The sequence below is a fragment of the Corylus avellana genome, chromosome 3, assembly GCF_965113065.1.
Source record: "Corylus avellana chromosome 3, dhCorAvel1.hap1.2, whole genome shotgun sequence".
NCBI classification, from domain to species: Eukaryota; Viridiplantae; Streptophyta; class Magnoliopsida; order Fagales; family Betulaceae; genus Corylus; species Corylus avellana.
Window position 1 is genome coordinate 1,577,866 of NC_142492.1, and position 22,156 is coordinate 1,600,021.

The following is a 22,156-nucleotide window of genomic DNA, read 5'->3' on the forward strand; positions in this document are numbered from 1 at the left end:
CAAATCAGTCTATTAAACTGATATACCTTATACATATTGGAGTAAGTTTGAATGGAAGATTAATAATCTAGTATTCATGAAAAATATTGTTTCTTCATGATTTTAATGAAAGTCTAAAAATTTTACCTCAAAAGAAAAAAAATCAGAGACAAAGCAGGCAATTCCATTTCAAATTTTATTGACAGGCAATAAAATTCACATCAAAGATCAAAAGCTTCAGCGGATAATGGGAAATAAATACTTGGGTACTAGATGAAAACGGAACTTCTTCAATCCACCGCATAGCAAAGAACAGAAAAAAAAAATAAGCCGATCACAGGACACCAAAATTGAAACCACGCCCACCCCCCCCCCCCCCCCCCCCCCCCAAAAAAAAGAAGAAGAAAGCCTTCTCTAAATGCTCTCTGGCTTGTTTGACGTTCAAATTTTAATTTAAAAGGATCTCTTCCCACTCTTAGTGGTCGAATAACCTTTATAAACGAGTCAGTTTTAAAATCTTAAAGCACAACTCATCAACTCGGTCGAGCTATAGGTCCGAAGCAAGATACACTGAAGTTTTGATTCTTGAATCAGCAATATCCTAGTCAATTATGTCAGCTGGACTTGACTTGAGTGGACTGGAGAGTCGAAACAACGCGCTTTTTAGACCGTGGAAAATGTAACAATACGGTGGGCATTTTTCATAGGAAAGCTCATGAGAAAGTGCAGCTAACCTGGTCGAACTCTAAATCCAAAGCATGATATCCAACAACACCATATATTATATATACAATTGTGTGTGCAAAGAGCATTGCAGAGCTGCCTCATTAATTATCATACAAATATGAGCCTTATAATAATAATTTCCCCTCTTATTGCTTCCCTCCCGCTTTTATTCTGCCTTGCTTTGCACTTCACCAATGCTACCACCACTGATACTATCCAACCAGGCCAATCACTAAACACCTCGGAGACCATTGTATCTGCCAATGGAATGTTCAAACTTGGTTTCTTTTCTCCAGAATACTCGGGAAAGTATTATGTGGGAATATCGTTCTATAATGATTCTGACGGCAAAGTAGTTTGGGTTGCAAACAGGGAGCACCCATTCCCAAATTACTCAGCCGTTCTTACCTTCAACCCGGATGGGAATCTTGTAATATCCGATGGCAGATTGTTGCACATGCTGACTAACACTTCAGGTGGCAACGATTCCTACGCCAGGCTATTAGATACAGGTAATCTTATACTCACAAACAGGGCCTTGGAAGTATTGTGGCAAAGTTTTGACTATCCTACTGATATTCTTTTGCCCGGAATGAAGCTTAAAGATGCTAAGACAGGATGGTCATTAACATCATGGAAAAGTGAAAAAGACCCTGCTCCAGGTCTTTTCTCTCTGCAATATCAGGGTTCTCGGAAAGAAGTAGTCTTAATGAAGGGGTCTGAACAATACTGGAGTAGTCCACTCATTGATCACCTAGCTGATATATTCGTGATTGATGGGGACTACCTTACTTGGCCTAGTACCAATGAAATTAGAAGAATACGGTTGGATATATCCGGGAACCTTCTGCTGCAGACATGGATGGTCAATGAAGGTACCGGAAAATATTGGTTCTCGTTCTGTTTGCGGTACAATAATATTACTTGTACCATCACTGATACTATCCGAGAAGGCCAATCACTAGACACCTCTGAGACCATTGTATCTGCCAAAGGAAGGTTCGGACTTGGTTTATTTTCTCCAGAAAACTCGACCAACCGTTACGTGGTTATATATATGAATCCATGGGAATATATGAATCCATGGGTAGAGTCATACGACGTCGACGATATAGTTTGGGTTGCAAACAGGGAGCACCCATTCCCAAATTCCCCTGAGGTTCTTACCTCCTACCGGGATGGGAATCTTGTAATATCCGATGGCAGATTGTTGCACATGCTGACTAACACTTCAGGTGGCGGCAACGATTCCTACGCCAGGCTATTAGATACAGGTAATCTTGTACTCACAAACACGGCCTCACATATTTTGTGGCAAAGCTTTGACTATCCTACTCACACTATTTTGCCCGGAATGAAGCTTAAAGATGCTAAGACAGGATGGTCATTAACATCATGGAAAAGTAATGAAGACCCTGCTCCTGGCCTCTTCTCTCTGCAGTATTTGGGTTCTCGGAAACAACTCATCTTAATGAAGGGGTCTGAACAATACTGGAGTAGTCCACTCATTGATAACCTAGCTGATATATTCGTGATTGATGGGGACTACCTTACTTGGCCTAGTAGTAAATACACCAATCCAATTAGAAGAATACGGTTGGATATATCCGGGAACCTTCTGCTGGAGACACGGAAGACATATAGCAACTATTGGTTCTCGTTGTGTTTGCAGTACAATAAAATTAATTGTACCACCACTGATACTATCCGACCAGGCCAATCACTAAACACCTCGGAGACCATTGTATCTGCCAATGGAATGTACGAACTTGGTTTCTTTTCTCCAGAAAACTGGAGTGAGTATATATATTATTACGTGGGAATACGGTACTATAATGTTTCCAACGTAGTTTGGGTTTCAAACAGGGAATACCCATTCCTAAATAGTCTAAATTCCTCTGCTGTTCTTACCTTGGACTATGATGGGAATCTTTTAACATCTGATGGCATTCTCATGACCAACGTTTCAGGTGGCAACGATACATATGCCAGGCTATTAAATACAGGTAATCTTATACTCACAAACAGGGCCTCACATATTTTGTGGCAAAGCTTTGACCATCCTACTGATACTCTTTTGCCCGGAATGAAGCTTAAAGATGCCAAGACAGGATGGTCATTAAGATCATGGCATAGTGAGGCAAGCCCTTATCCTGGTATTTTCTCCCTGCAATATCTGGGTTCTCGGAAAGAACTAATCTTAATGGAGGAGTCGGAAGCATACTGGATTAGTTCACTCAGTGGTGTTCTAGCTGATATATTCGTGATTGATGGGGACTACATTACTTGGCGTAGTAGTAACTACACCAATGAAGATAGAAGAAGTATACGGTTGGATATATCCGGGAACCTACTCATGGACGGTGGGATATATGGCGACAGCTGGACCTCGATTAACTTAACAAGGTGTGGGGCTTATCCTGTCTGCGGCGATTTCAGCATGTGCAATGAGACTGCAGATGCAGTTTTTAAATGCGACTGTTTGCCAGGATTCAAAGACTATCAGGATCGAGGATGTATGAGAAACACGTATTTGTCGTGCAGCGATGGTGTTCAGAAAGATGGGTTTCTTCGCATGTCTAATGTTTTTTTGCCCACTAACCACCAGCGTTTGTACGGTGTCAATGCTTCAGATTGTGAATCAGGTTGCTTGAATCAGTGCTCTTGTATTGGTTATGCTTATGATCATCAAGGGAATCGCTGCCTGCGATGGGAAGGCCCTCTTTTAAATCTGAGACAATTCTCGGAAGATAATACATATACAAACGACTTCTATCTAAAACTTGCTCATGCGGACTTGGTTCCCGAAGGTATGTCAGTTATTGGTGACTATTATTGCTTTTCTCGTGTCTTCTTCTTCCTCTAATTAATAAGTTTTTTTTTTTTGAAGAGACATCTCTAGGCATAATTGTCATTTTGTATAAGATGCAGAGAACAATGCCTATATTATTTATTTCTGTGATAATTTCCTTTTACCGACACAAACGGAACTGTAACAGATTCAGGATTTAAGAATACGAAGGATAGAGGAAGTAACCAATTAAGGAAAATTGTCATTCCGACAGCATCTTTTGCAGTGGTTGTTACATTGGGCCTTTTCGGTTATTATGTGACGAGGAGAAAGCTCAGAAGGAAGGGTGAGCAAAGAATAGTTCACGTACAACGTTATTTTAGCAATCTAGCTATATATATATATATATATATATATATATATATATATATATATATATTCTTAAGCCTGTGTTGTTCTAAAATGCAGGGGAGGATTTGTTACTTTTAGATTTGGGCATGACCCAAATGGCTAATAATTCAGAGGATGGAGATAGTAGAGAAGTCCAAATGCCATTATTCAGTTTTGCAAGTGTTTCTGCTGCAACTGATAATTTCTCAGCTGCAAATAAGCTTGGAGAGGGTGGTTTTGGACCTGTTTACAAGGTATGCTTCAATGTCCCTAAACGCATTGCTTTGGATATGGGATGTACGTAAAAAGTTGACACTTAGCCGGCTAAACCTTGCCGTGATAACAAGAACAAACAGGCGCATGCCACTTTTGTTGTTGTATGCTTGTGTATGCTGTGAACCAGTCACTATACGAACTCACATAAACACTTATACGTAATTGGATACTTCATATATGTTTTTCAGTCAATTAATAGTTGATGTGAAGGTAAAAAAGATTGAATTCCGCTTTGGAAAGATATCAGCGTGCCTCTAATGAAATTTGGAGTGTTTATATCACTTGAAGGTTGTAAAACTAATATAGGAACCTCAATTATTTCGATCTGCGACAGAACACGCCTTTGGTCCTTGTTACAACACCGATGAACAAATTGAAAGACTTGTTTGTAAACGTGACAGGTCAATTTTGAGTTAGATTAACAATTTTTCTTCAAAAAAGTACTGTGATTATTCTATTACATTTGGAATGCTATTCAAGAAAATGCAGTAGCCACTTCATATCAAAAATGATTATTCATAAGAGAAATGTTATAATGGCTGATTTGATGTTCAACGTGAGAGTCCTTCTTCACAGTTTATTGTAAGATATCACAAAACTTGTGAGAGTCAAAAGGCTTAAGCTTTTCGGCTGAGTAATGTCCCGAAATGCTACGTTATGGTCTCACATAAACACTCTTACGGTGTCAATGGATATATCAATCTCTAGTCTTCGCTCAAGGACCAGAGATTCCACAACAACAAAATATTGCATTTGATTCATGTTTCTCAAAATGGGTTGTTTGGTAATGGATTTCTTATGAATGTAGCTCACTATTTTATTGTATTTTGTATTTTTCCTAACAAAAATTAATTTCAGGGAATATTACTGAAAGGGGACGAAGTAGCTATAAAAAGACTATCAAAAAGATCTGGACAAGGTTGGGAGGAACTAAAAAATGAAGCAATGCTCATAGCCAAGCTCCAACACAAGAATCTTGTTAGACTTTTGGGCTGCTGCATTGAACGAGATGAAAAGATACTAGTTTATGAATATATGCCAAACAAAAGCTTGGATTTCTTCCTTTTTGGTTTGTAATATCTCACATTTTTATTATATATATATGGAATTATTCTTCTTCTCTTTTGCATGTTTGATTTTTATGGTCTTTGCATGTGATTCACTAATGGTCAATTTACTCATATATGTAAAGCAGATCGAGAGAAGCGCATGATATTAGATTGGAAGACTCGAGTTGGAGTTATTGAAGGAATTGCTCAAGGACTTCTTTATCTTCATCAGTACTCCAGGTTAAGGATTATTCATAGGGACTTGAAGCCAAGCAATATTTTGTTGGACATAGACATGAATCCCAAGATATCAGATTTCGGAATGGCAAGAATATTTGGTGGAAATGAGTCACAAGCAAATACAAATAGGATTGTTGGCACTTAGTAAGTAATATAAAGGAAACTTTTGAATTGTAAAAATCAACATAAAACGTGCAATTACTAATATTTTTAATTTGATGATGGTTCACAGTGGTTATATGTCCCCTGAATATGCTTTGGAATGCCTCTTTTCAATCAAATTCGATGTATTTAGTTTTGGCGTCTTATTGTTAGAGATTGTAAGTGGCAAAAAGAATACTGGTTTTTATCAACGTGACTGTCTCCATCTTATTGGATATGTGAGTATCTTATTTGCACATTTTGTTCTAGAAATTGAAAACACTTATTTACTTATTTACTTTGATTCATAGCTGTGACTTGTCGAACAAATGTGCATTATCGTTATTAAATTAAATTAGTCTTCTCTTATTGAATTTTTAGAACACAAAGTAGAGTATAGAACATAGTATTGGTCTGCTTAAACTAATAGAAAAATTATGTATTTAATCATTTATCATCATTCTAACATCTTGTAATTTTCTTCTTCTTCTTCTTCTTTGTTTTGGGATTTTAAGGCATGGGAATTATGGACAAGTGATAGGGGATCAGACTTGGTGGATCCACTACTTGATGATATATCCTCTATGCAGACGGTATTGAGATATGTTAACATAGCTCTCCTCTGTGTCCAAGAGAGTGCAGAGGATAGACCGACCATGTCTGACGTTGTCGCCATGCTTAGCAATGAAGGTGTAGTTCTACCTTATCCCAAAGAACCTGCTTTTTTGAACGTGAGAAGTATGTCGAAGGCAAACCCAGTTAACAACAGGCCACAAATCTGTTCACTGAATGGTGCAACGATTTCAACTATGGAAGGCCGGTAACATTTGAAAGTTCAGCCATAAGTGTTCATATATATTCTCTGAGTAAATTGTCAGAAAACATTCAATCTCTTTGCCTATGGTCTATAACATTACTCCGTTGTGATCTTTGGATCTTTAGCCATATATTTGGTATTACAGTTTCTGATATGTATCATGAAAAATTGTTTGAACTTCTTTTATGCCTTGACAGTCTAATAGACAAGCATGGAACAAGGGGGTCCTTATCAAAATTAGGTTTTATCTGGTCTTCCGATGAAAAATCTTGGTTCCGTCCCTAGTGACAAGTCAATTTTGTGTTAAGAGTAACCACTCTATCTAATAAATGTATTGTGATTATTCTATAGCACTTTTCTGTGAATAGTTTGTAGAAAAAGTGTCATGATATAGGATGCATTGACCACTTCATATCCAAAAGGACTAATCACAATTGGGGTTCATTGTAATCACTTATATAGTGCAATTCCACCTAATACACATTTATCATGGGACTCAAAACATACTAATACAATGTTTTCTTAGAAAGATGTTACATTGCTTCTCTAGAGTGCAAGTATCGATGGCAATTGATTGTTTTAGATTCTGATGGATGTAAGTGAGAAATGGAATGCCAAATGAGAGGGATTAATAATTAGCAATAGGGAAAAAAAAAAACATTATGCAATTGTAAATATAGCAACAAAATAGGCAATTCCATCTCAAACTTCCTTAAGAAGCAGTAAAATTTATATCAGAAGATCAAAAGCTTCAACAGATACTGGAAAGAACTAAATCTATTCAAGCTTAGAGAATACTTGAGGCGGATGCAACCACAAGTTGTTCAACCCATTGCAACCAATGAAATGTATGTCGTTGCCAAGGCGTGCATGGGATTAATCCCAAAAGCAGGGGAGCTGCTTAGTGAAATTACTCATTCACTATATTACTCATCAAGGTGAGGGCCGTTGGAATTTGCTTGCAAAACGTTCAGGTAAACTGCTTATTATTAGATATACAACATTTTGCAATTTGATCATTAATTAGCCTTTTTGTTAACCATTTTCTTCTCTGTTTTAAAGATTGACGAGAACTGGCAAAAGTTGCAAATTGAGATTGGCTAAATTATCTAAAACCAGATGTAAAAAGCGTTGAAATCTACAAAAACAAATTCGACAAAGAAAAGAGTTATGCCATGGGTCCGAGTGACTTGATATACTACAAGTGCCACGATCGTGTTGTGCCACATTAGAAGTGAATAGACCTTCCATGTCTGACGTTGCTGCCATACTTAACAATGAAACTGCAGCTCTACCTTATCCCCAACAACCTGTATTCTTGAATGTGAATGGTACAACGATGGCAAACATAGTTAACAGCCGGCCACCAATTTGTTCTTTAAATGGTGCAACAGTGTCAGTTATGAATGGTCGATAACATTTAAAAATTTGGCCATAAGCATCATAAAAATACAAGAACAAAAAGAGGCAATTAGGCAATTTTGTGATATTCCAAGTAATAATTATTTAATAAAAAAATTATATTTTGACATCATCATGTTGTGGAACAGAGAAGATGTTTGATAAAAAGCTGAATATACCGCCACTTGTAACAGTTTTACTGGTTATTGTGTTGATTTCAATGGTGTATTGAATTGTAAATGAATGGAATTGAGAATGAGAAATGGATTATTCTGTATTGAATAATATAAGCATTCGAGTTGCTCAACCTCCTTTTACAAATTAAATCGATTACCAAAATTGAATGAACAATACACCTCGTGAGCCTCGTTTATAAAGGCCCTTACAACTACTAACCAAAACCATCCAGCTGATCTCCCTAACCGACTAACAGAACTCAGGGATCCTACCAACTATAATATGTGTATACCCATTCCGACCAAGGACTAACCTAATACCCATTACACTTGCACCTTTGTCCTTAGTCTAAGAACTCTTGCTCGTACATGTGTTACTCAGATTAATGTTACAAGTTTCTCTTGTGTTTTTCTTGAGTCCCTCCAAGAATGATGTGGCTATTAAAATCACTCTTGAATTTGTGATTGATTATTATTGGATTTTGATCACGTGGTAATTTTAGTAGCTACATTATTCTTGGAGGGACGCAAAAGGGACTTCTAAAATTACTCATGCCACTCAACCAAGTATTAAGGAGATTAATTCTTTAAAGAGTCGTTGTTATTGTTGGAAAGGAAAGGATTATGATTACGATGAGTCGGCTAAGACCGAAACTATTATGAACTCCAAACTTTTATACTTTGAATTTTGCAGTAATCATCTTGCAAAAAGAAAAGACTCAAGATCTAATACCAATTTGTTGCGACATTTTTTCAGACAGCAAAGTAGGAAAGGACATAATAAAATAAGCCACACTACATGACACTAATTTTTTTTTTTTTAATGCTCTCCGTCGTGTTTCACGTTCTCAAAAGTAGGCTTTGTCGATCGAAAGCAAGACTGGTTCCCAAGGCAGATCTCTTCCTAGCTGTCATTGGTCAGTCAAGGCGACAAAGGATTCGGGTGGTTTAGTGTAAAAGCTCGAAAAGGCCGTATGTTCATATTTTTGACCGGGAGCGCAGAGGACCGTGGAGTGTCATCGATTTCTCAATGGCCAATTTGTTGTTGAAATGGTCTAAAATGGGTTTTCAGCGGCCTCACAAATTTACTGAGAAACGTTTGGTTGATGAATAGTACTTGGCAGTTGGCAATAATAGTGAGTACCGTTAACTAATTAAAAGAATAAAAAAAAAAAAAAATGCTGGGGATAGTATAACGTGTGGCATCTCAAATGATTGACATATAATTTAAGCGAAGGTGAGTAAGAGTAATGGATGGTTTGAGGGTGGAGATTCGTTGAAAAGTGAGCTTGACTGGAGACTCCAAATAAAACAACACGGCTTTTACACTGGAAACTCTAAGTCCCCGCGTTTTTCATAGGAAAGCTAATGTGAAATTGCAGCAGCCTGGTCGAACTCTAAACCCAAAACAGGATATCCAACAACATCATATATACTTGCCTGTGCTGCATTGCATAGCTATAATTAGCTGCCTCATTAATTATCATACAAAAATATGAGCCGTACAATTTCCCCTGTTATTGCTTCCCTGCCGCTTTTATTCTGTCTTGCTTTGCACTTCACCAATGCAACCATCTGGTCGGATAGTATCGGTGATACTATCCGACCAGGCCAATCACTAAACACCTCGGAGTATATGGAATCTGCCACCGGAAGCTTCAGACTTCATTTCTTTCCTACAGAAAACTCGACAAAGTATTACGTGACAATATGGCGCTGTAATGTTTCTTCCCGCAACATAGTTTGGGTTGCAAACAGGGAGCACCCATTCGCATATGCCTCTGCCGTTCTTACCATGGACCCGCATGGGAATCTTGTAATATCCGATGGCGTATTGCTGCACATGCTGACTAACGCTTCAGGTGGCAACGATTCCTACGCCAGGCTATTAGATACAGGTAATCTTATTCTCACAAATAGGGCCTCACATGTTTTGTGGCAAAGCTTTGACTATCCTACTGATACTCTTTTGCCCGGAATGAAAATTAAATATGCTAATGACCATCCTGTCTTAGCATCATGGGTAAGTTATGGAAACCGTGCAGACCCTGCTCCTGGACTTTTCTCTCTGCATGTGGGTTCTCGTAAAGAACTGATCTTAATGGAGGGGTCGGAACCATACTGGACTAGTTCACTCAGTGGTGTTCTAGCTGGTATACTCGTGATTGATGGGGACTACATTACTTGGCCTGCTCAGAACACCAATGAAATTAGAAAAATAGTGTTGGATATGTCTGGGAATCTTGTGCTGAGGAAATGGATGGAAGGTGACAAATATTGGGACTCGTATAACTTATCGACGTGTGCATCTTATCCTGTCTGCGGCGATTTCAGCATATGCAATGAGACTTCAGATGCATATTCGAGATGTGAGTGTTTGCCAGGATTCAAAAAAGGAACTACGCTCGCTGGATGTGAGAGAAAAACTGATTTGCAGTGCACCCATGATATTAATGTTCAGAAAGACTGGTTTCTTCGAATTCCTGAAGTTTATTTGCCCATGCATCCACTGCGATTGCAGGTTGGCAATCCTTCAGAATGTGAATCAGCTTGTTTCAACAACTGCTCTTGTAATGGTTATGCTTATGATCAAGAGCATCGCTGCCTGGTATGGGGTGTCCCTCTTTTAAATCTGAAACATTTCTCATCAGATAATTTATATCAAACAGAGTTCTATCTCAAACTTGCTCCTCCCGACTTTACCAAAGGTTAGAAAAATCGAAAAACAGAGTTCTGCGGTTTTTTTTTTTTTTGACTACCTTTGCCATCTATCAATTTGCATATCAATTTGTATATCAATTCGTAATGCAAAGAACAACGCCTATATTATTTATTTCTTTGGTTTCCTTTTGCAGATACGAACTCATCAAATGCAATTGTAACAGATCCAGGACTTCAGAAGAATTTAAAGGTCACAGGAAATAAACAATTATGGAAAATTCTCGTGCCTACCACATCTATTTCGGTGGCTGTTACCTTTGGCCTTTTTGTTCATTATCTGAGGAGAAAGCTCATAAAGAAGAAGGGTGAGTAAATAATATGTTAAAGTATTAATTAAATTATTAAATTCACTATCTCTTATCCACTTAAGCTTTTTGGTTAAGTTGTGATTTAGCACAACTTTATTTTAACAATCTAAATTTATATCCTCAAACATGTGTTGTTCGCCATTCAGGGGAGGATTTGTTATTGTTAGATTTGGGCATGACCCAGAAGGCTAATAATTCAGAGCATAGAGATAGTAGGAAAAGAGAAGTCCAAATGCCATTATTCAGTTTTGCAAGTGTTTCTGTTGCAACTGATAATTTCTCAGTTGCAAATAAGCTCGGAGAGGGTGGTTTTGGACCTGTTTACAAGGTATGGTTCAATGTCCCTAAACACAATGCTTTGGATATGGAATGTAAGCAAAAGGTTTGCACTTTGCAAGTCCTCCTCCACTTTTGTTGCTAGCTTAAGCTGATAGGAAAAGATAAATTTAATCATTTAATCATTACTTTAACACTCCCCTTGGAATATTTAATTTAAATGGCGGGTGATTTGACAGAGTCAAAGTCCAACACGTATAATATTTAATTTAAATGGGGAGTAATTTGACGAATCAAGGTTCATTTATAGGACTTTTGGTTTTGATACCATGTTAAATTATCACTTGTCCCAAGAGCTTAAGATGATAGGAAGATGTAAATTTAATTACTTAATGATTACTTTAACAAGATAAACATTTATTGTGTTAGATTTGGAAGTTAAAATTTTGCTTAGTATGTGTTAGTTTTAACATGTAATTGGATACTTGATATATGTTTGTAGTTGATGTTGAGTATACACATGTAAGTGTAAAACGATTAAGGCCCACTTTGGAAGGAGATCACAAAATTGAGTGCTTAATATATCATAATTGTTTCCAAACTCATATGCTTAAGCTTTTGAATTGACTGATGTAACATGTTATATTATATTCTCACAAAAAGACTCATAGGGTGTCAATCTACAACATCAAATTGTTTTGCATCCAATTATTGTTTCTCAAAGTGGGTTGTTTGTTTTAGAGCTAAAAAAGTTTTAGTCTTTATCATTGGTAATGAATTTCTTATGAATTTAACTTACTATTTTATTATTTTCTATATTTTTCACAACAAAAAATAATTTCAGGGAACATTACTAAAAGGGGATAAGGTAGCTGTAAAAAGGCTTTCAAAAAGATCTGGGCAAGGTTGGGAGGAGCTAAAAAATGAGGCAATGCTCATAGCCAAGCTCCAACACAAGAATCTTGTTAGTCTTTTGGGCTGTTGCATTGAACGAGATGAAAAGATATTAGTTTATGAGTATATGCCCAATAAAAGCTTGGATTTCTTCCTTTTTGGTTTGTAATATCTCACATTTTGATATATGCATATATATATGTTTTTTTTATGGTCTTTTGCCTGTGGCTCACTAATTGATTCATATATGTAAAGCAGATCAAGAGAAGCGCAAGATGTTAGATTGGAGGACTCGTGTTGGAGTCATTGAAGGAATTGCTCAAGGACTTCTTTATCTTCATCAATATTCCAGGTTAAGGATTATTCATAGGGACTTGAAGCCTAGCAATATCTTGTTGGACATCGATATGAATCCCAAAATATCAGATTTCGGAATGGCAAGAATATTTGGAAGAAATGAGTCACAGGCAAATACAAGTAGGGTTGTTGGCACTTAGTAAGTAATACAAAGGGAACTTCATAATTATAAATATTAACATAATAGTATACATGTGTGTAGACATTCATGTAAAACATGCAATTACTAATATTTTAACTTGATTATGGTGCACAGTGGTTATATGTCCCCTGAATATGCTGTGGAAGGCCTCTTTTCAATCAAATCCGATGTTTTTAGTTTTGGAGTCTTATTGTTAGAGATTATAAGTGGCAAGAAGAATACTAGCTTTTATCAAAGTGATTATCTCCATCTTATTGGATATGTGAGTATTTTATCTACATCTTTTGTTGTGGAAATTGAAAACACTTATTTACTTTGATTCATCGCTAGGAGTTGTTGAACAAATGTGCATTCATCATTTATTAAAAAAAAAAAAAAAATTAGTCATCTATTCTTGAAATTTTAGAAAGCTAAGTAGAGTATAAAACATACTATTGATTTTAAAAGCTTAAGCTAATAGAAAATTATATAATTAATCATTTACCATCATTCTAACATTCTCTAATTTTTTTCCTTTTTTTTTTTTTTTTTTTTTTTTTTTTTTGAAATTTTAAGGCATGGAAATTATGGACAAGTGATAGGGGATCAGACTTGGTGGATCCACTACTTGATGATATATCTTCGATGCAAATGGTATTGAGATATGTTAACATAGCTCTCCTCTGTGTTCAAGAAAGAGCAGCAAATAGACCTTCCATGTCTGATGTTGTCGCAATGCTTAGCAATGAAGCTGTAGCTCTACCTTATCCTCAACAACCCGCTTTCTTGAATGTGAGTGGTACGGCGAAGGCAAACCTTGTTAACATCAGGCCACAAATTTGTTCTTTGAATGATGCAACAATGTCAGTTTTGAATGGTCGGTAACATTTAAAAATTTGGCCATAAGCATCATACTATGGTCCATAACATTATTCAATTGTGTATTGAATCTTTAGGTATTTAGCAATATAATTTGGTATTACAGTTTCTCATGTGTATCATGAAAAATGGATTTGTAACTGGAATTCAAAATAATAAGATCAACTTGTCACATCTAACGACCAACAAATTGTGCATCTGTGGTGTAACGGCACAGGAAAAACGCTAATCGTTGTCACTCCAAAATTACTAGCCACGTCTAACAACCAACAAACGGTGCATTCAGTTCTTTTGGAGTGATAATGCATATATAGACAGCCTTAGATGCCTCAATTGTTCTGCTGCCAGTGGACATAAGTTGCTACTGAACATACTTTTGGTTTTGATTACAACACTCTTTTGATACAATGTTTTCGTAGAAAGATGTTCCAATATTGCATGCTTTTCTAGAGTGCATGTATAGATGGCAATTGATTGTTTAGATTCTCGTATAATCGTATTGTTTTATCTTCCTTCTCACGTTTTAACTTCCCAGAAAAAAATACAGGATGTAAGTGAGAAATGGAATGCCAAATGAGAAGAATTAATAATTAGCAACATGAAGAAAAAGAAAAAAAGAAAAAAAAAAAACAACAACTATACAATCGTAAATACAAGAACAAAAAAGAGGCATTTAGGCAATTTTGTGATATTCCAGCTAATTATAATTATTTAATAAAAATATTAAATTTTGACATCATCATATTGTGAAACAGAGAAATGTTTGATAAAAAGCTGAATATACCACTTGTAACAGTTTTACTGGTTATTGTATTGATTATTATTATTTTTTTTTATTTTTTATTTTTAATCAAATGCTGGAAAAGGCTACAAGGGAGGTTATTGTATTGATTTCAATAGTGTATTGAACGAATAATTGTAAACGAATGAAATTGAGAATGAGAAATGGATTGTTCCATATTGAATAATATAAGCATTCCAGCACGTGCATGCTCAACCTCCTTTTACAAATTAAACCGATTACCAAAATTGAATGATCAATACATCTCTTGGGCTTTGTTTATAAAGACCCTTACAGCTACTAACTATAACCATCCACCTGGGCTCACTAACCGACTAACAGAACCCACATGGATCCTATCAACTATAATATGGACAAACTCATTCCGACCCAAGGGCCAAAGGCCCACTAACCTAATACCCATTACCCTTGCACCTTTTGTCCTTAGTCTAAGAACTCTTGCTCGTACATGTGGGAACAGGATCCTTAGTCTAAGAATATCCAGTTCATGGTGAGGATTTCTCCTCATAAATCTTATGGTTAAAAATGGGACACATATCCCACTAAAAATAATAATAATAAAATATTATTTTAAATTAAAAAAAATTAATAAAAAAAGAAGAAAAAAGAAGGGGGTGGCTGGCCACCCCCTATGGTGGCCGGCCACCCCCATTTTGGGGTAGGGGGTGGCTTGAGCCACCCCCAATGGCCGGCCAGGGGGTGGCCGAACCACCCCCATAGGCCATGGGGGTGGTGCGGCCACCCCCTTTTTGCAAGATGGGGGTGGCCGAACCACCCCCATGGGCCATGGGGGTGGTTCGGCCACCCCCTGGCCGGCCATTGGGGGTGGCTTGAGCCACCCCTACCCCAAAATGGGGGTGGCCGGCCACCATAGCCACCCCCTTCTTTTTTCTTCTTTTTTTATTAATTTATTTTTTAATTTAAAATAATATTTTATTATTATTTTTTTTAGTGAGATATGTGTCTCATTTTTAGCCATATGATTTATGAGGAGAAATCCTCACCATGAACTGGATATTCTCCAGTCCATAATGGACTGGAGAGGATCCTCCACTCAACCATTTATTAAGGGGATTGATTCTTTAAGGATCATTGTTATTGTTGGAAAACGAAAGGATTACGATTACTATGAGCCAGCTACTCATTCCGGATCCTCTTACTTTGAAATTATTGTAACCACAAGTTTTTCTAGACTTGCTCAACGTAGACCCTGGAAAACGATGTCGTTGAATAGAAAATGAAGCTTTTACATTAAGTGCTAGAAAATGAAAATGTGTCCCATCAATTGATAATCAATAAAGAATGATATACCTTCGATGACCAGATCTAGGCCACTCATATATTTTTTTTAATAAGGGGAGGGGAGTGTCTTAATTAAGTTTATATATATCCTAAGAGAAATGGATGGTATATGAAGGATTTAGGAGGAAGACTTTTATTCTATTTATAGTTCATAAAATAAAAAATAAAAAAAATGACAGAGTTAAGTTTCTTTTAAATTGAGTTGGATGAATTAAATTGATATACCTTAGACATATTGAAGTAAGTTTGAATGAAAGATTAATAATCCAGTATTCATGAAAGATATTGTTTCTTCATGATTTTAATGAAAGTCTAAAAAAATCATGTATACCCTGTGATATTTTTTTTTAAAGTAATACGATGTATACTCAATATGTTACATATTATATGGAGGACCCACATTGCCTATAAATTCCTAAGGTATTCTGCTGGGTATATTTCTTAAAATTTCAAATATTATTTTCATATTAAATGATTTAGATTTAATCCTATATTCCTATCAGCTTATCACTTTTAAAATATGAATAAATATGATAACGACTGTTGAGGAAATAAATCATTTTGGGACAGATGCAATAAATGTCAGCTGGACTTGACTTGAGTTGAGATGACTGGAGAGTCGAAACAACGCGGTTTTTAGACTGGAAAATGTAACAATATGGTCGGCAATATTTTTCATAGGAAAGTTCATGATGTTGTCGCAATGCTTAGCAGTGAAATTGCAGCTCTACTTTATCTCTAACAACTTGCTTTCTTAATGTGAGTGGTACATAGTTAACAACAAGCCACCAATTTGTTCTCTAAATGGTGTAATAGTTTTTGTTATGAATGGTCAGTAACATTTAAAAATATGGTCATAAGCATCATATCTGATCCATAACATTATTCGATTGTGTATTGAATCTTTGGATCTTTAGCCATGTAATTTGGTATTACATTTTCTTATGTATATCATGAAAAATGGATTTGTAACTGGAATTCAAAATAGTAAGATCAACTTGTCACATCTAACAACTAACCAATGGTGCATTTGTGGTGTAACGACATAGGAAAAACGGTAATCGTTATCATTCCAAAATAATTAGCCATGTATAACAACCAACAAACGGTGCATTCAGTTCTTTTGGAATGATAATTCTTTATAGACAGCGTTAGATGCCTCAATTGTTCTGTTACCACTGTACATAAGTTGCTACAGAACATACTTTTGGTTTTGGTTACAACACTCTTTTAATACAATGTTTTCTGGAGTGCATGTATCGATGGGGATTGATTGTTTTAGATTATCGTATTGTTTTATCTTCTTTCTTATGTTTTAACTTCACAGTCAAAAATACAGGATGTAAGTGAGAAATGGAACGCCAAATGAAAAGAATTAATAATTAGCAACCTGAAAAAAAAAAAAAAAAAAAAAAAAAAAAAAAAAAAACTATACAATCGTAAATACAAGAACAAAAAGAGGCAATTAGGCAATTTTGTGATATTCCAGGTAATAATTATTTAATAATATTCATCATATTGTGGAACAAAGAAATGTTTGATAAAAAGCTGAATATACCACTTGTAACAGTTTTACCGGTTATTGTATTTATTGATTTCAATGGTGTATTGAATTGTAAATGAATGGAATTGAGAATGAGAAATGGATTATTCTGTATTGAATATAAGCATTCCAGGTGCTCAACCTCCTTTTACAAATTAAACCGATTACCAAAATTGAATGATCAACAATGCATCTCTTGAAATTAAGGAGATAATTCCTCAAGGAGTCGTTGTTATTGTTGGAAAACGAAATGATTTCGATTACGATGAGTCAGCTACTCATTCCAATTATTGCAACCACAAGTTTCTCTAGACTTTCTCAACGTAGACCTTGGAAAACGATGTCGTTGAATAGAATATGAAGCTTTTACATTTATTGCTAGAAAATGAAAATGTGACCCACCGATCAATAGTCAATAAAAAATAATATACCTTCAATGACCAGATCTAGGCCACTCGTATATATTTTTTTTAATATGGGGAGCTGGGGAGGGGAGGGTTTATATATGGGGGTGGGGGGGAAGAGAAATGGATGGTATAATGAAGGATTTAGGAGGAAGACTTTTATCATAATATTAGTTCATAAAATAAAAAATAAAAAGGGACTGAGTTAAGTTTTTTACAAATTGAGTTAGATGAATTTCTTTCAAATCAGTCTATTAAACTGATATACTTTAGACATATTGGAGTAAGTTTGAATGGAAGATTAATAATCCAGTATTCATGAAAGATATTATTTCTTCATGATTTTAATGAAAGTCTACAAATTTTACCTCAAAAGAAAAAAATCATGTATACCTGTGATATTTTTTTAAAGTAATACGTCGTATACTTAATATGTTACATATTATATGGAGGATCCACTTTGCCTATAAATTCCTAAGGTATTCTACTGAGTATATTTCTTAAAATTTCAAATATTATTTTCATATTAAATGATTTAGATTTAATCATACGATCAGCTTATCACTTTTAAAATATGAATAAATATGATAACGATTGTTGAGGAAATAAATTAATGTTGAATTCTTAATATCCTAAGAATTTTAAAGAATCCTAATTTAATACGAAGAAATGTATATGTGTACCAGTTTTAGGCAAAGTGGTTGCAAAAGTTAATGTGTGGAGAGGTATGTGTGTGAAAATCAATTCCACGTCGAATATTGGCTTTGCATTTATCGTCTTGATAAGAATGCCACCTGCTTACCAGAAGTCGAGTTGACTTGTTTACACTAGGAGACTAGAGTAATCTACAATTGTAGTTCTTATATTATTTTTGTCTCTTGAAATTGCCTTAACTTTTAAAATTATTATTAAATTTTAATAGTAATTTTAAAAGTCACATTATTTTTGAAGAGACACAAAGGGTACTTATAGTATTACTTGTGAGACTATCGTCAAGTAATGTTAAAAGTTTATCTTGTGTCCTTTTTGTATTACACAAAAAATGAAATGGCTTTTAAAATCATCATGTGAATAAAATTCAATAGTAATCAATCACAAGCTCAATACTAATTATAAAAGTCACATCATTTTTCGAGTAACACAAGAGTGACTTATAGCATTATTCGACTATAGTCTGTTTGCATGAAATTGCATTGGAGAGTTTAAAAAGTACGTACTTTTAGCATAACAAATGGTGTACCAAACAAAAAATTGGTCTGTTTGGTAAAAAAAAAAAAAAAAAAACAACCTCTTTGACCTTTTTGTCCTCTAAAAAAAAATTTAAAAACACATTTTTGAGAAAAGTTTAAAAATGAAACTTTTATTTGAAAAACTCTTTTTGGCTTTAAAGTCTATATTTCTCAAAGCAATCTCAAATACGCTATTTGCGTTAGTGAACTTAAAAAGTGTTTTTAATACCTAAAAAACTGATATATTTAGTAAGAAAAAGAAATTTCAAAAGTATCTGTATTTTCTATATATGATTTTTTTTTTCTCTTAAAATTGTCAAAATGCACTTTTGGGAAAAGTGAAAAAGATCTAAAAAGCTTTTTTTAACTTGAAAATATCTATTTCCCAACGTAATCTAAATATGCTCTAAGGGAGCTTAAAAAATTTTTTTAGTACTTAGAGCATGTTTGAGGTTGTGTTTGAAAAATAGAGCTTTTAAGTCAAAAAAAGCTTTTGGGCAAAAACGTCATTTTTAAGCTTTTGCCACAAGTGCATTTTAGCTATTTTTAAGCTTTTTGACAATTTAAAAGCACTTTAAATTTTTTTACCAAATAAGTACGTTTTTCTTAAAATGGATTTTTTTAGTATTAAAAACACTTTTAGACCTCTCAAACTCAATCCCAAACAGGTGCTTAAAAAGTTGTGCCAAATAAAAAGCTGGTATATTTAGTAAAAAGATAAAACTTGCAATTATTAATATCTTTAACTTGATGATGATGCACAATGGTTATATATTCCCTGAATATGCTTTAATTTGGAAGGCCTCTTTTCAATCAAATTCGATGTCTTTAGTTTTGGCGTACTATTGTTGAAAATTGTGAGTGGTAGGTAGAATACTGATTTTTATCAAACTGACTCTCTCCATCTTATTGGATATGTAAGTATCTTGTTTGCATCATTTGTTCTAGAAATTGGAAACACTTATTTACTTTGATTCAGAGTTAGGAGTTGTTGAGAAAATGTGCATTTATCGTTATTAAAACAAAATTAGTCCTCCGTTTTTGAAATTTATAACACGAAATATAGTATATAACGTATTAATAGTCTCAAAAGCTTAAGCTAATAAAAAATTATGTATTTAATCACTTACCATCATTCAAACATTTTGTAACTTTCCTCTTCTTATTTTTTGTTTGGAATTTTAAGGCATGAGAATTATGAACAGGTGATAGGGGATCAAACTTAATGGATCCACTACTTGATGGTATATCCTCTATGCAGATGGTACTAAGATATGTTAACATAGCTCTCTTATGTGTTTAAGAAAGTGGAGAGGATAGACCGAATGTCTGATGTTGTTGCCATGCTTAGCAATGAAAGTGTATGTCTACATTATCCCAAAGAACCTGCTTTCTTAAACGTGAGAAGTATGTCAAAGATAAACCCAGTTAACAACAAGCCACAACTATGTTCTCTAAATGGTGCAACGATTTCAAATATGGAAGGCCAATAACATTTGAAAGTCGAGCCATAAGCGTTCATATTCTTAGAGTAAATCGTCATAAAACATTCAATCTCTTTACTTATGGTCCGTAACATTATTCGGTTGTGTATTAAATCTTTTGGTCTTTAGCTATATAATGTATTACAGTTTTTAATATGTATCATGTAAAAAGCGTGGAAATCTTACCCCACATGAGCAGCTTTTGATTCTTGAACTCCACTCCAAGTGGGGTAATAGGTAATCTTCCAATCTTATGTTCAAAATTTTCTCATCACTCTTATTCTGTGAACTAGAATTTGTTGGTATATTTATATATATTCATGGTCTTATTTTTGTAGTGTTAGTTAATGTGCTTACTATTCTACCGTTAAGGTTGCAATATCCTCATTTACCCTCCAAAAGACAAAAATATCCCTAAAAGGCCAAAAAAAAAAAAAAAAAAAAATCGCTAAATCAGTAAAACTAACTGACCCATATATGGCGTGGCTGTGAGTTTTTTTTTTTTTTTTTTTTTCTTCTTTGTTGGATTTTTGGGGTGTTTTTGTCTTTTTGGAACTTTTATGGGTATTTTTGTCTTTTTTGAGGTTAAAAAGGGCACATGGCAACTCCTTTGGTAAATCGGTAGGGTACATTCACTAAATAAAAATAAAATAAAATAAAAAATTAGGACATTGCGAATGAGGTTGTAAATTGAGAAGATTAAGTATGGTTTCACTTTTCTCTTATTTATTTTTTCAATTGATTTTCCACTCCACATCCAAGAAACAAAATAAGGTTAGAGAGAAATGGGGAAAAGCATTGAAACCAAGACAATCAACAATCAATCAAGCTACCACATTCACAAACTTAGTCAAACACGTGATAAGAAATGAAGAAGTATTAATATCTCTATCATTTTCAGCTTGCGCTCAAAGAACTTTAAGTTTAATCAAAGGATCCACATTCACAGACTTAAACACATGCGGACAACCTAAAGTTGATTGATATGTTATCCTAATGGGACAAGTTTAACGTGGACTAGTGACCCCTTTAAGAAATGAGACAAATCATAAACGTATAAAAGGCTTCAAGTAAGTTGGAATATTAATTAAAAGAATAAATTTAATGTTTTCTATCCGTTTAAGTTTTTGCAATAACTGATGATTTAATATAGAAGCTGAAGTTTTGAGTTCGAACTTTAACTCTATAATTTACCTCTATTACAAACTTCATATAGAACTCACCATTGCAAACTAATATACAAGATAAGGGTACCTAAGAGCTTATATACATATGATTAAGATTGTACTTAAATCATATAAGACACTTAGGATTGTAACATACTACTACGCAGGGCCGGCTCAATATATTTGGGGGCCTTAGGCAAAATTTTGAAGTTGAACTTTATCTTTTTTAATATTTAAATATTAATTAAATAATATTTATTTTAATAATATTATTATATTTTTATAATAATATTATTATTTTCATTCTCATTGTTGTTTCACGAATTTTAAGTTTAACTTTTAACTAGTTGTCCAAAAAAATTGATGTGGCATATTAGTTTTTTTGGGTTAATTGATCTTATTTTACAATGGGCTTATTATATTGAAGCCTTATTTTAGAGGCCTTAAATTTTTATGAGAAAAAATTTTGGGCCTTATTTTAAAAAAAAAATAGGCCTTGAGTTAAAATAAAATTTAAAAATTTTTGGGCCTTATTAAAAATTTTTTTAGGCCTTACTAACTGGGGGCCCTAGGCGATCGCCTCAATGGCCTAGCCATTGAGCCGGCCCTGCTACTACGTTTTGCAGCTGGCGTTCATGGCGCCGATAGCGGTCTATTCTATCGACATTGATTCGATGGTAACCC

General features: G+C 34.7%; 2 protein-coding genes across 4 annotated transcripts; both read left to right on the plus strand.

Moving 5' to 3' along the window:
- The first annotated feature begins 823 nt into the window (after window positions 1-823).
- LOC132174577 (G-type lectin S-receptor-like serine/threonine-protein kinase SD1-13) lies at window positions 824-6,666 on the plus strand. The gene is made up of 7 exons (XM_088514118.1): window positions 824-3,515; window positions 3,711-3,842; window positions 3,965-4,140; window positions 5,021-5,231; window positions 5,358-5,595; window positions 5,684-5,831; window positions 6,108-6,666. Exons 1-7 carry the CDS (start codon window positions 824-826, stop codon window positions 6,414-6,416), a joined length of 3,906 nt encoding a protein of 1,301 aa, XP_088370244.1. The 3' UTR covers window positions 6,417-6,666.
- A 2,815-nt stretch (window positions 6,667-9,481) lies between these two features.
- LOC132174576 (G-type lectin S-receptor-like serine/threonine-protein kinase B120) lies at window positions 9,482-13,548 on the plus strand. Of its 3 annotated transcripts, none has more exons than XM_088514822.1 (7): window positions 9,482-10,694; window positions 10,842-11,012; window positions 11,162-11,343; window positions 12,136-12,346; window positions 12,444-12,681; window positions 12,799-12,946; window positions 13,240-13,548. In XM_088514822.1, the coding sequence occupies exons 1-7, from the start codon at window positions 9,482-9,484 to the stop codon at window positions 13,546-13,548; spliced, it is 2,472 nt and encodes an 823-aa protein (XP_088370948.1). The 3 variants fall into 3 exon arrangements, with proteins under 3 accessions (XP_088370948.1, XP_088370949.1, XP_088370950.1); XM_088514823.1 differs by having other exon boundaries at window positions 10,872-11,012; XM_088514824.1 differs by having other exon boundaries at window positions 10,878-11,012.
- Window positions 13,549-22,156: the final 8,608 nt, after the last annotated feature.